This window comes from Theobroma cacao, chromosome 3 (genome assembly GCF_053813885.1).
Source record: "Theobroma cacao isolate CCN51 chromosome 3, ASM5381388v1, whole genome shotgun sequence".
Taxonomy (NCBI): domain Eukaryota; kingdom Viridiplantae; phylum Streptophyta; class Magnoliopsida; order Malvales; family Malvaceae; genus Theobroma; species Theobroma cacao.
Genome location: NC_142641.1, coordinates 6,076,805 through 6,088,895, shown reverse-complemented (window position 1 = coordinate 6,088,895; position 12,091 = coordinate 6,076,805). Strand labels below are relative to the sequence as shown.

General features: G+C 34.1%; 1 protein-coding gene across 1 annotated transcript; it reads right to left on the bottom strand.

Annotated features, from left to right (window-relative positions):
• Positions 1 to 279: 279 nt before the first annotated feature.
• On the bottom strand, positions 280 to 3,889 carry LOC18604330 (uncharacterized). Its single transcript, XM_018116647.2, has 7 exons — positions 3,362 to 3,889; positions 2,606 to 2,847; positions 2,103 to 2,225; positions 1,849 to 1,965; positions 1,550 to 1,732; positions 853 to 994; positions 280 to 626 (listed from the first exon to the last, which is right to left on the bottom strand). Exons 1-7 carry the CDS (start codon positions 3,774 to 3,776, stop codon positions 442 to 444), a joined length of 1,407 nt encoding a protein of 468 aa, XP_017972136.2. The 5' UTR covers positions 3,777 to 3,889; the 3' UTR covers positions 280 to 441.
• Between the last annotated feature and the right edge of the window lie 8,202 nt (positions 3,890 to 12,091).

Sequence of the window (12,091 nt, the reverse complement as noted above, 5' to 3'; positions counted from 1 at the left end):
TAAGAAGAAATCCAGAGTTTAATAGACCAATGTCAAACTCATAACCCTTCTCTCACTTACACCCAAATCTCTTGTATTCTAAATTTACACTCTCACAAAACACTTTGTCGGCTTAATCATATTTTCTAATACCACATGATCCTTTTGTAGAGTTAAGTACAAGAGTTTTTATGTTTGGCTAACTATGAGTCTCATCCTAGTCTAACTAGATTTCAAGACTACCTTAACAAAGTGTGTTAATCTATCTAGAATTCAAGACTATCTCTTAACATTAATGTATGAACATGGCAAAAGCCCTTAAATTCTTTTATTTCTTGATTTGAATTAACTTGAATAGTGAAAAATTTAGAATTCTTTTATATATATACAACATAATACATAAATTATAGCAATATAAGCAACAAGTTATATATTTGGGAAAACAATTGTGAGATGGATCACTTAAAACATATCCATCATATCCGCTCTGGATCTGACAACAATTGGTGAAGTAGATAGCTTTTTCTGTAATTTTCCTTTGTCCACTTCTGAAACCAGCAGAAGATTGCCTTTCCGATTTCCTCTTTCAACCTCTACAGACCCCTTTGTAGCAGAGGATCCAAATATCTGCACTATCAAGCTTCCACCTACCACGATTTTAATCAATCAGTTTTGCTGCCTTTAGTGAAAGAAGGTATGCACAATGCAAGATGAAAGCTAAACATGAAAATGGAAGCAAATCCTTGTTTTATTGATAAGACATTCAGCAGAGTTGTGAAACTACGGAAGCATTTTGATGCAATTCTGTCTTCTGAATGTGGACAAACAACTTCATCACACACGAGCTTAAATTGTAATATGAAAATCACTTACCAAGCACAAGAGCAGCCCCAATCCATCCGGTTGTACCCCACCTTTCGCCAAGGAGAAACCATGCAAAAGCAGCTCCCCACACTGGTTCCATCCCATAAATAATGGCTGTTTCTGTTGCTGACACTTCACGCATAGCAGCAATCTGTATGGAGAGAAAAAATAACGATTTTCATAAGTGATTCACTGAAAAGCACCACCAGAAATGAAACGAGGTTGCATAAAAATGCTGTAACTCAAAACTGTTGCCCAGTGAGGCTGGCTGAAGGTTATAGGATGCAGGTTTGCTCAAGGATTATATTGATTACATGGCTTGCAGTCCGTGTATATCATCTTTTCAATGATTATTTTCTGCTCTATGCTTTCTTTACTTTTATTGAGTCAGAATGTATTGGTTGAGAGTTACTAGTTATAAAGAAGATCAATATGAAATGCACTGGAAGCATGCTGCTAATGCTTGACCACCTAGGATAAGTGATTGAATAGAACATCAGACCAGCAGCAGGCTACAAACTAGAAACATTTAAGAAACGCAACTGATTGTCATTTACGCTGTTACTGCTTAAATTTATAGCATTGCATGTTATTGTAAAAGCAATTGAAAATAAGGAATTATTTGAGCTGCCAATGAGAGCCATTTCGAAGCTGATTCTTGTTTGTTCTTTGAACATGGATAACTAGCAGAAAATGAAAACAATACCTCTATCCACAGGCACAATCCGGTTGAGAATATGCCGGTATATAGTGCAGGAACCCAGGGGAAGGCAACCATCCAGTCCCACAGCAGTTCCCATGTCCAAGATGATTTATCAAAATCTTGTGTGCCATCGAACCATCCTCCAATTACAACCCAGAGTGTTGAAAACAGAGCAACAACACCGACCTAAAATAAACCATAAAAATTATTGCATTGCTTGAATGCTGAATGATCTATTATCCACACAATTAGCAAGAAATGAAATACATGAAGGTAGTCCCATTCACAGTCCAGCAACAAACCTCATATCCGAGAAGTGCCAAGAAGTTCTCCTCCTTTGTGCTTCTTGAAAGATGTTCAGTCCTGAGCATGTGAATTCCAAAAAATATAGCGCTCAAAAAGCTTAGAAGATCTCCAAACTGAAAGAAACAAGATACAGTCAAATTAAGAGAGGAAAGAGATCTTCTTGATGTCTTCATTTTTAGTGTTTTCTTTATGTTGTAACTTATAAGCATAAGAAAAATGCAGTTAAAAAAGAAAACCATATAATGCTTACATTTGGTGGAGAGCCACTACATTCCAGCATTGCAACACCTAGTGCAGACATGAGAATTCCAAACCAAGTACGAGCAGGTACTATAGCTCCTAACATGCTATCAAGCATTGGTACCACGATAACCTGTTGCAGCAGTAGGAATTGATTATAAATGGACTTGCATTCTCAGAAGGAGCACCTCTATTTATTGCACATCCATGTCCTTGAACTGGAAAAGTAAATCATGAAGATTTGTGTTCATGCATGCTGGGAAAATACATAGCACTCCAAACTGAGAAAATAATGAAATGTAGGAGGTATCATCGGTCTTCATTCCTGTTACTTTCTTAGATTAAGTCTTACTAGTAGGACTTGAAAGAAAAAACCTTTTCAAGTATGAAGTTTTCCCTGGCGAAAGAATTTATTAGCGTTAGAGGATTGAGATTAGTGCAACAATGGAGGAGCCTTAGTGATACCATTTGCAAGGCCTACTTCATCGTATAGAGTCAAAACACAGAACTTACCGTAAACAGAGAAATAAATGATGCACGCCCTGCATCAGCCGTTAGCAGTCCAAGTGCCTCAACAAAGTAGCCTAAACTGACCCAGAGTCCCAACTCTATCCCTGCCTTACGGATATGAACATCATCTCGAGCCCGAAGCACAAATGGCAAGAAAGGTATGGCTGACATGACAAACCGCACAGCGGAGAAGGGTGCCGGGTCCATTATAGTTTCAACTGTTTTTATAACTGGAATATCACTTGCTGCAGAATTTGACACCAATGCAAATCTTAGAAACACTTCAATTCGTGATTTCTAACTAAGAAATCGAATTATCTAGAGCCAAAGCCAGGCGGAACTCAGCATCATAGTCATCACTTTTAGCCAAATGGTTCTGTATCATGCCATTTCTCTTGTTAAATTCTTGATTAAAACGATTGCACATACATATAGGACTCCAAATGTTATTATAGAGGCAGGGAGGCAAGACAAATTAAATAACAATTACCATGGCTGAATGAACTATTTTTATCTATTTCCACAATTAGGCTACCAAAAGGTAATCAATCCTAACAAAGAATCTATTCACTTTGTCAGAAGAATAATAGCAAAGTTCGAGTATCCCGTCACACTGATAAGTTTAAATTTTAAACCTATTGTCTGATTCTTACCTACCAACATTATAGTTTTAGTTCCTTTAGTGTTCTAGCTTTTGAAGTATTCTTAGTCCAATTACATCAAATTTGCTTATAAGCAAAACTGAAAGCAGAAACATACCATAAACAATGGTGATGAAATTGAGCAAGACAATACTCCTGATCTTCTTGGACGCAAACAGAAGCTTTTGCCACAAAGGCTGCTTTCTAACCACCAACTTTTCTTCAATCTCCACGTTCTTTGTTGTGGATGTTTCTTTCTCAACTTTGTCATCACTATGTACATCGGCCAAACAACTAGCATCGCTTCTTGCAATTGGCACATATTTCTTGTTGGTTGAGTAAGCAGTTACAGGAGAATTAGAGCAAGAAGAGCTCAAAGAAGATGAAGATGTGGGATCAAAAGACAAAACAGCCAAACTCTGTCTCCTATTTTGTGGATGGGATGTGGTGGATAAGAAGAAAACCGTGGAGTTAGAACAATAGCCACTCGTTGCTGCTGTCAGCTTCCATGTTCTTGTTAATGGGCAAACCATCGCTGTGCTAGACTTCAAATGCTCCCTTTCTCTTCAATTTTATTGCTTAATCAGCTCAGCCATGTGAACCAGAAATTTCCATAACTATTGAACAAGAAAGTAATAATTGAGATTTTGTAAATTGAAAATTCCTGAGCCATGAACGGGAGGTGGGAAAGGGACAAGTACCCTGATATTTTTGCAACATCCAATAAGAAAATGAAAATTTCGCATGCGGGATATGAATAGTACTACTACCATCCAATATTCAAATTCAATAGACTCCATAGCAATGAATTGAATCCTTCACACGTGACAAAATTTTGTTTATTTTTTCAATAAAAATTTTTGTTAGATAATATTAACATGTGAAGATTGAATTTTCCAGACAGCGACTTTTGCCATTGATGGAACCTTTCGTTTTGCTTTGTTAGACATATAATTTCAAGTCCATGCATCTTCTTTTCCCCATGGCTTGACTTGATTCATTTGTCCATTGTTCACCCGATTTAATTACGTACAACAACGAGAAATATCCGTTACATCTTTTTGCTGTTTATTTTTTTATAATTGAAATATTATTTATTTATGATAATAACTAAAAAATCTCTTAAATTATGTTGAAAAATTTAAATAAGTTTTTATTATTTTATTATTTTCAATCTAATTTTTTTTTTCAATCAAATAAGCTTTTAAGAATAATGGTTGTTTATATCTTATTAGTTAAAATATCATTTGTTATTTTATATCACTCGACGCTGACGTGACATATTGATGTATCATAATGAATAATGATGTGACATGTTGATGTAATACGATAACATGATTATGAAATATTTTCACATTTTATGTCAGTGTCACATATATATAAAATGATAAGCGATATTTTAACTAATGACAATTAATTCAATATTAATTATAAAAATATATTTGATACAAAATAAAAATACAAGAACTTAATTGAACGTAATAGAAGAATAAAGACTTATTTGAATTTTTTTAAATATTTCAAAAACCTTTTCAAATATTATGCCTTTATTTACCTAAAAGAAAACATGAGTTTAGTAGTTTAGCATACTTAAAAATAGATGTTTTCTCCTTTTTTTAGAATCATTGATTAAGGCAGCAGCGCTAAGTTTGAATTACCAAAATAAGGCAAAACTATAAAGTAATGCTTTTGACCTGTTTTAGCCTGGTACAGATTTTGCAGCAACCTGTAACACCACTTGGGAAGGATAAGGGAAGACGTTTCAAAAACAAAATGAAAAAAGATTTAAAAAAAAAAAAAACACAGACATGGAAAGAAATATCAAAATTATTATTATGAAAAAAATACATGCAAGTTATGATGAGCAAGCATATTGATATACTATATTTTTTCTATTTATTATTGTTTAATTTAAATTATGATTTCTTTTTCTATTAAAGTTTGAGTGTGTATATATATATCACTACAAGAAAATTAGTTTTTTTCCGACGGAAAAAATTCCGTTAGAAATTTTCAACGGAATTTCGACGGAAATTTCTTGTGACTTTTTACGACAGATTTTCGATGGAAAAAATTCCGTTAGAAATTTTTAACGAAATTCCGACGGAAATTTCTTGTGACTTTTTACGACAGATTTCCAACAGAATAATTCCAATGGATAAATTCCGTTGGAAATCCATCGGAATATTTTTTGGCATAAAAAAAATTTATTGCCTCCAAACTTTCCAACGGAATTTCCGACGGTTTTCCATTAGAAATTTCCAATGGAAAATAATTCTTTGGAATTCTGTTGGAAAGTTTAAGGTGCAAAAAAAAAATTTAAAGCCCGCTAGATTTTCCAACGAAATTTTTCATTGAAAAATTCCATCAGTATTACTATTTTTAAAATTTTTTATTTAAAATATATTAAATTTTTTTAAATATTATTAATATTTTATAGAAAATACATTAATAAAATTAAATATATACATACTGGATTTTATAGTATTAAAAATATAAATATGTTTTCTTTCATAAAAATAGGTGATAAAATTCAATAATATATTAAACAAAAACTAATAATAGTTTATTAGTAATTACAACCTTTATTAGTAACTTTATTAACTTTATTTATATGATTATATTTTAATAACTTTATTAGTAATTATTATCTTAGTTTTTATAACATATATATAATAATTAAGTAATACATATAAATATATATTATATAAAATTAACATATTAGTGATTAGTGATGGATAAGGACTATAGATATCAGATTTTGGATTGAATTTAATTATCTTGAGTAAAGTCCTCATTGGGACTCTTTGGTTTAATTAGAAAAAAATCTTAAGTTAAGTGGATCACTAGAATTTGTGATTGAATAGGATACTAGTAGTAAGGAAATACTTTAAATGGTTATGGGTTGTGAATGGTTAGCTTCTGGTAATAGACAGAAAACCGTAGATTGAAAGTTGTTATGTCACGACTCGGAACCTCTCTCGGGCCCATGACAACTGCCGCGACGTCCTGATTGATACTCATTACCCAGAATGCCAATCAAAACCCTACAAGGCTTACGTATCAGTTTCTTGCCTTTCCTGTGAACAATCGTTGTTAAACATTCCATTTTAAACAATTACCAGTCGTTTTCGGCTCAAGTAAATCAAAAAACAAAAATTGTTTTATTTTTTTTAAAAGGATTTATAGACAAATATTACTATTCAAAATATTGATTAAAATATAACATTTTTATATAAAACAATATTTATAAAAACACGTGTAAGTAATCTTTTGTAACGTGGAAGTAAAATAAATTCATACATACAATAATTTACAAAGTTATAATATACAATAATAATTACAATGACAAGTGGCCCATAAATACACCAAGTATTGGTGATAGTAATCTACTGTCTGTGAGATAGAGAGGTCACCTGGAATCCTCGATAAATCGGGTATCTACAAGCTACCACAGGTCTGAAATATTTGGAAAGGAGGTGGGTGAGATTTTGTAATCCTAATGAGTAAACAGACATTATTATAAATATCTAAAGGCGAGTAAAATGGAGGCAAGTTTAAACAACAAATCACAAACCATTTTATAAGGTTTTTAATTTATTTCTTAAAGCATAAAATATTTGTAATTTACCAAAACAGTTGTTAAGGCTTATGACTTTTATTAGAAACAGGGCTCAAGCCAAAAACTAGTCCTTGAGGATACCTTGGCCGAGGCATCTAATCGAGTCCGCTAAGGTTGTTAAGTATTTACATGTTAGTTTTGAAAACAAGTCGTTCATTGGCGTTGACCGAGTTACACATTCACGTGGGGGTTCGACGTGAAGTGAGCTCTAACACTACCTCGGGAGTTACCCTCATCGCCTTTACAATCGGAGTAACTATGCAACCGGGTTTACCGTACCCCTCTAATAGGCAGTCTACGAAAACCCGTCACTGCAGTGACTAAACCCACCAATTTTAATAAAATTTCGATAGTATAACGTGACTTTTATTTATTTATCTAGCTTACATAGTAAAAGACACTTACATAAATTTCCAATGCAATTATAAAATATAGCCACATATACTCATATATCATAAGCCATTCATAGGAAAATATATTTTTTAAGATAATTGGCAGCCTCCAATTACTCAATTTCATGATCAAAAGTTTCTTATTTCAGATAATCAACATAATATATTTATTTGTCACATTTATTTCTAAAACATCAAAAGTCCCATTTTAATCTAATTTTCGTTTCATAAAATACATAAAGAGCATTTAAAAATAAACTCTAGATAATTTACAATAATAATAGGTTTACTCACAGTTTGTACAAATTAAATGCTTTCTAGGTGCCCCGATCACTATTCGTCGGGTACGACTTCCTTGCCTTTACAAGAAGGCTCTCCTCCTAAACACATTGCAAAAATTACACAATTCACCACATTGATGCTAAATCACTATATAATTGACTTAAATCCTATACTAATGCATGGTATAAAATGTAATAGCCTAAAACGGCTTAAACGCGGTATTAACCTATTTTTGACACTTTACCCAATAAATAGCTAACGCGCTCCATTTTAGCTCTAAATTGTCCCATTTTCTCTCCAACATTTCCAACCATTAAGTATCAGCCAATAACCCTCTAAAATCACCAAAATCAGCTCACTTTCCTCCTTGGAAAATTCGGTCAAAAATGGAACATTAACTCGGTTAATTTTTCACTTTGTTTTTCTATCACATTTAACCATTTTTCATCATTTTCTCTTCATTTCTCTTAGAATAAAAATCAGTTCATCATCATTGTACATCACTGAATATTCGGCCAAGGGTGGATATTGTGAGAATTTCATGCTTTCTTGCCCTATTTGATTTCTATTCACATTTAACTAACTAAAACTATCAATTTAACTAAGAATCAAAACATAAAAATTTCAAATCCTTCCCCTTGAAATTCGGCCAGCCCTTGGTATCACTTTTTGATCTCTCTCTTCAAGCATGTTAAATGGAAACAAAAGCATAGGAAAGGTAGAAATCAAGCTAAAGTCGAAAAATCTTACCGTTAGACGTGAAAATAGACGAAAAACATGAATTCCTCTTTGAATTTTCTAGTTTTCCTTTGGTTTTTCTCTTTTCTTCCTTTCCTCTCTATTTTCTCTCTTATTTTCTCCTTATGGCCGGCCATCACCTGATGTAGGGTTTAAATGGGCTGATTTTCCTTTAAAATAATATTAAATCATTAAAAAGTGCCATGTATCACTTTTCCATTGGCCCGTTTTTAAAATTTCATCCTTTCAACTTCAATTTTTTTCACCACTTAAAATACCATAGTTATTCATACCAACAATAAATATATCCTATGATTTTGACAAGTTTTGGGTGGTGAAAATTACGGTTTTACCCTTGGGCGATAAAATTACCGTTTTACCCCTATGTTCCGAAAATTACCGAAAATTGAAAATTTTCACTTCCTATCATTAAATTATACTCCAAATAGTTAATCTTGGTCAAAAATTTCACTCCATGATCAAATTATTATCTTAGGTGGTAAAATGACGATTTTGCCCCTGAACATCAAAATTTTCAATCTTTCCCCAAATGAACCCTCGAACTCCGAACAATCATTTTTAGTCATTCCTGGACTGTAAAATATTAAATTTCATCCTACGATTCCTATTTGAACTAGTTCGAGGTTAAATCAACTTAAGTGTACCGTTAGGCACAATACCGGGTTTCGTCTATTCTTAGGGGCTTTCCTAGCATAATAACTTGCTACTCAGTGCATGTATGTCATGACATGTGTTTATAGGGTCGGGTTTTACATGCTATAAATGGTTGCTATAAATACTTTAAATGGTTAACTTCTGGTAATATATAGACTGTGAATGGTTAGCTTCTAGTTGCATTAGTGATAATTGGTAATTGTATTATAGGATGGGGAGTTATTATATTAGATGCCTAATATCTTTAAATTAGATTTTTGAGTATTTTGGGGTTATTTCATGTTTTTATTTTTATATGTAATTTATAAAATCCAAATTAAGTTATTTTGACTTTGGTTTCAAGTAATAAAATTGGAGGAAATTGGAAGTAATGGACCTCCTGATAAGGTGATTTCAAAAATAACCACCCATATAAAGTTATCTGTTTCTAGCCAAAAAGAAGCATGAATAGACAAAAATGCCCTTAAAAACATCATTTCAAATTAGGGTCCCAATATTTTCCTCCCGCTAGACAGAAAATAGAAATAAATAAATAAATGCTCATCTGTTTAAGCTCGCTCATCTTTCTCTCTCAGCTCTCTGAATTGTCTCAAATCTGTCAACTCTTTGTTCACCACCATCGTCATCAGCTCTCTGAACTGTATGAGCTTTGTCAATTCTCTGTTGAGCACCATTGTCATCGGGCTGTGGTTTATCTCTCGACATTTGGCTATATTGTCATAGATTAACAGACCCTATAGCAGAGATGACATCAAGGTATGTTATTGGGTTTATTGCTGCAACACTTAAATTTTTGAAACATTTGGTGTAAATTAGAACATGGATTAGAAACATTGCCCAGAGTTGTTACACGCCATGCATCTATAACATGTGTTAGCGTTATTTTAGCATGTTACGACATTGGTTATTTTAAGGTAGTTCGTGTAACGAGTCAGTAATTACACTAATTGACGTGTCACATGCCATGGGTATTTTAGGCCAGTTCGTGTAAGGACACAGTAATTATAGTGACTGGCGTGTCATTATTAGCGTGTTACAACATTTTACGTTATATGCATGGCGTGTTATAACATTTTACATTATATTCATGGCGTGTTATAACATTTTACGTTATATTCATGGCGTGTTACAACATGATTGACAAATTCTAGAACATGGCATGTCATGTAATGTGTTAAATGATTGACAAATTATTGTTGTTTTCAAAATTTTAGTGGGGTTCCAATTGTGTGACTTGTGATAAGACACGGTGGTCAGTGGGTGGATGGCATTTACAAGGATGGTGAGTCACGAATGCGGGGGGTTATGAGTGATTTACGGTTTATGGGATTGAAAAAGCTGGTTGAAAATGTTGTTGGGGTAAACTCAGAAATTGAGAATATTGAGTTACATGCATTGATTAGTACACCCGAATAGCTATCACGACCAATTATCAAGGACAATGAGGATGTTGTATTATTTTTGCTAGAACAGAGGAATGTTCCAGTTGTGTATGTCAACATTAAGGGACGCCAAACAAATGTTATGTCACATGAAGAAGTTGAACAACATAATAATCGGCTCAATCAAAATGAGATATACAACGCTTCACATATACCACAGCATTCGGTCCGTAACCCACAACAATGGCAATTGATGTATGCATAAGAGTTTGTGCAACCCGGTAGACACACAACATTCACAAAATAGTTGGCTGTACAATTTTGATCAGGATGTGCATCGAACCAACTAGTTACTTGTGTCCAACAAATGCAATGATCGAGTAAAACTGTACAGGGTATAATGGCATTTTCAAATGAGAATGCGACACTTGAGGACAACACTACGACGTTGGAGGGTGACATTGCTACGCTTGAGGATAATACTTCATCTGATGAAGGAAACGAGGATTTGTTCCTTGCCGGTGAAGATAGATTTGATGACAATTCAGATGATGGGCCTGATGAATGGCATGATGAGAGTTCAGATGAGGACTAGCTTTATGATAGTGACATTCTATTTTGCAATAATGTTGAAGGCGAAATGGAACTTGTTGGAGGTGTTGATGTAAGAGATGTTCAGTGTGATGACCCCATATACAATAACCCCATCACTGATGAGAACGAGATTTGTTCCCCTAGTACATTGCTCCATGACAATTATCAGGAAAAGGAAAATGAAGGGATATCTCGTACGTAGTTAATTCCAGGTGCAGAAAGGTTCTCCTTCCAAACAATTACAACTGAGAAGTCGACATGTGCTGATGATCACTTATACAAAGGAAGAACATTTTCCTCGAAGGTCGAGTTGAAACGAGCTTTGAATATGTTAGCTCTAAAAGAGCAGTTTGGGATAAGAGTAAAAAAATCATGTAAAGCTCGTTATGAGGTTGGTTGCAAGGACAAGGCATGTAAGTTCAGTGTACGTGCAACGAAATTACCTAAAAGAGGAGAATATTGGCAAGTTCGGACATTTCACAAAGTACACATGTGTACTATCGATGGTTTGTAAGGGCGATTTGCAACTGCGAGTGCGAAGATAATTTGTAAACTTATGTCACACAAGCTTTAGGCTAATGGAATAGCATTGAGACCTAAGTACATAATTGGTGAGATGAGGGTTTAATGGGGATTGGAATGCTTGTATGGTAAGGCCTGGCAAGTGAAAGAGTATGCGAAAAGGCTTGTTTTCGGTCCCCCAAAGGAGCCATTTCTATTACTACCCTCGTATTTTTATATGTTGGAACAAGAAAATCCCGACACAGTTATTGCAGTGGCTACTGATGAGGCAGAAAGATTCTAATATTGTTTCTGGGCATACAGGGCTTGTATTCGAGGGTTTAGGGTTGTAATGCATCCTACGGTTGCTATTGATGCGACATATCTGAAAGGCAGGTTCAAGGGTGTTCTGTTTGTCACTGTATGCAAAGATGCGAACGAGTGCATATATTCAATTGCGTTTGGTATCGGCCATGTTGACGATGAAGACTTATGGACATGGTTTCTTAGCAAGCTGTGTGATGCGTTTGGTTGTCCTGAAAACACTATGTTCATTTCTTATCAGCATCTCGGCATTTAGAAAGCAATCCAAAATGCATACCTAGAAGTGCACCACGATTTATGTGGGTACCACTTGAAAGAAAACCTTAAATACAAGTTCA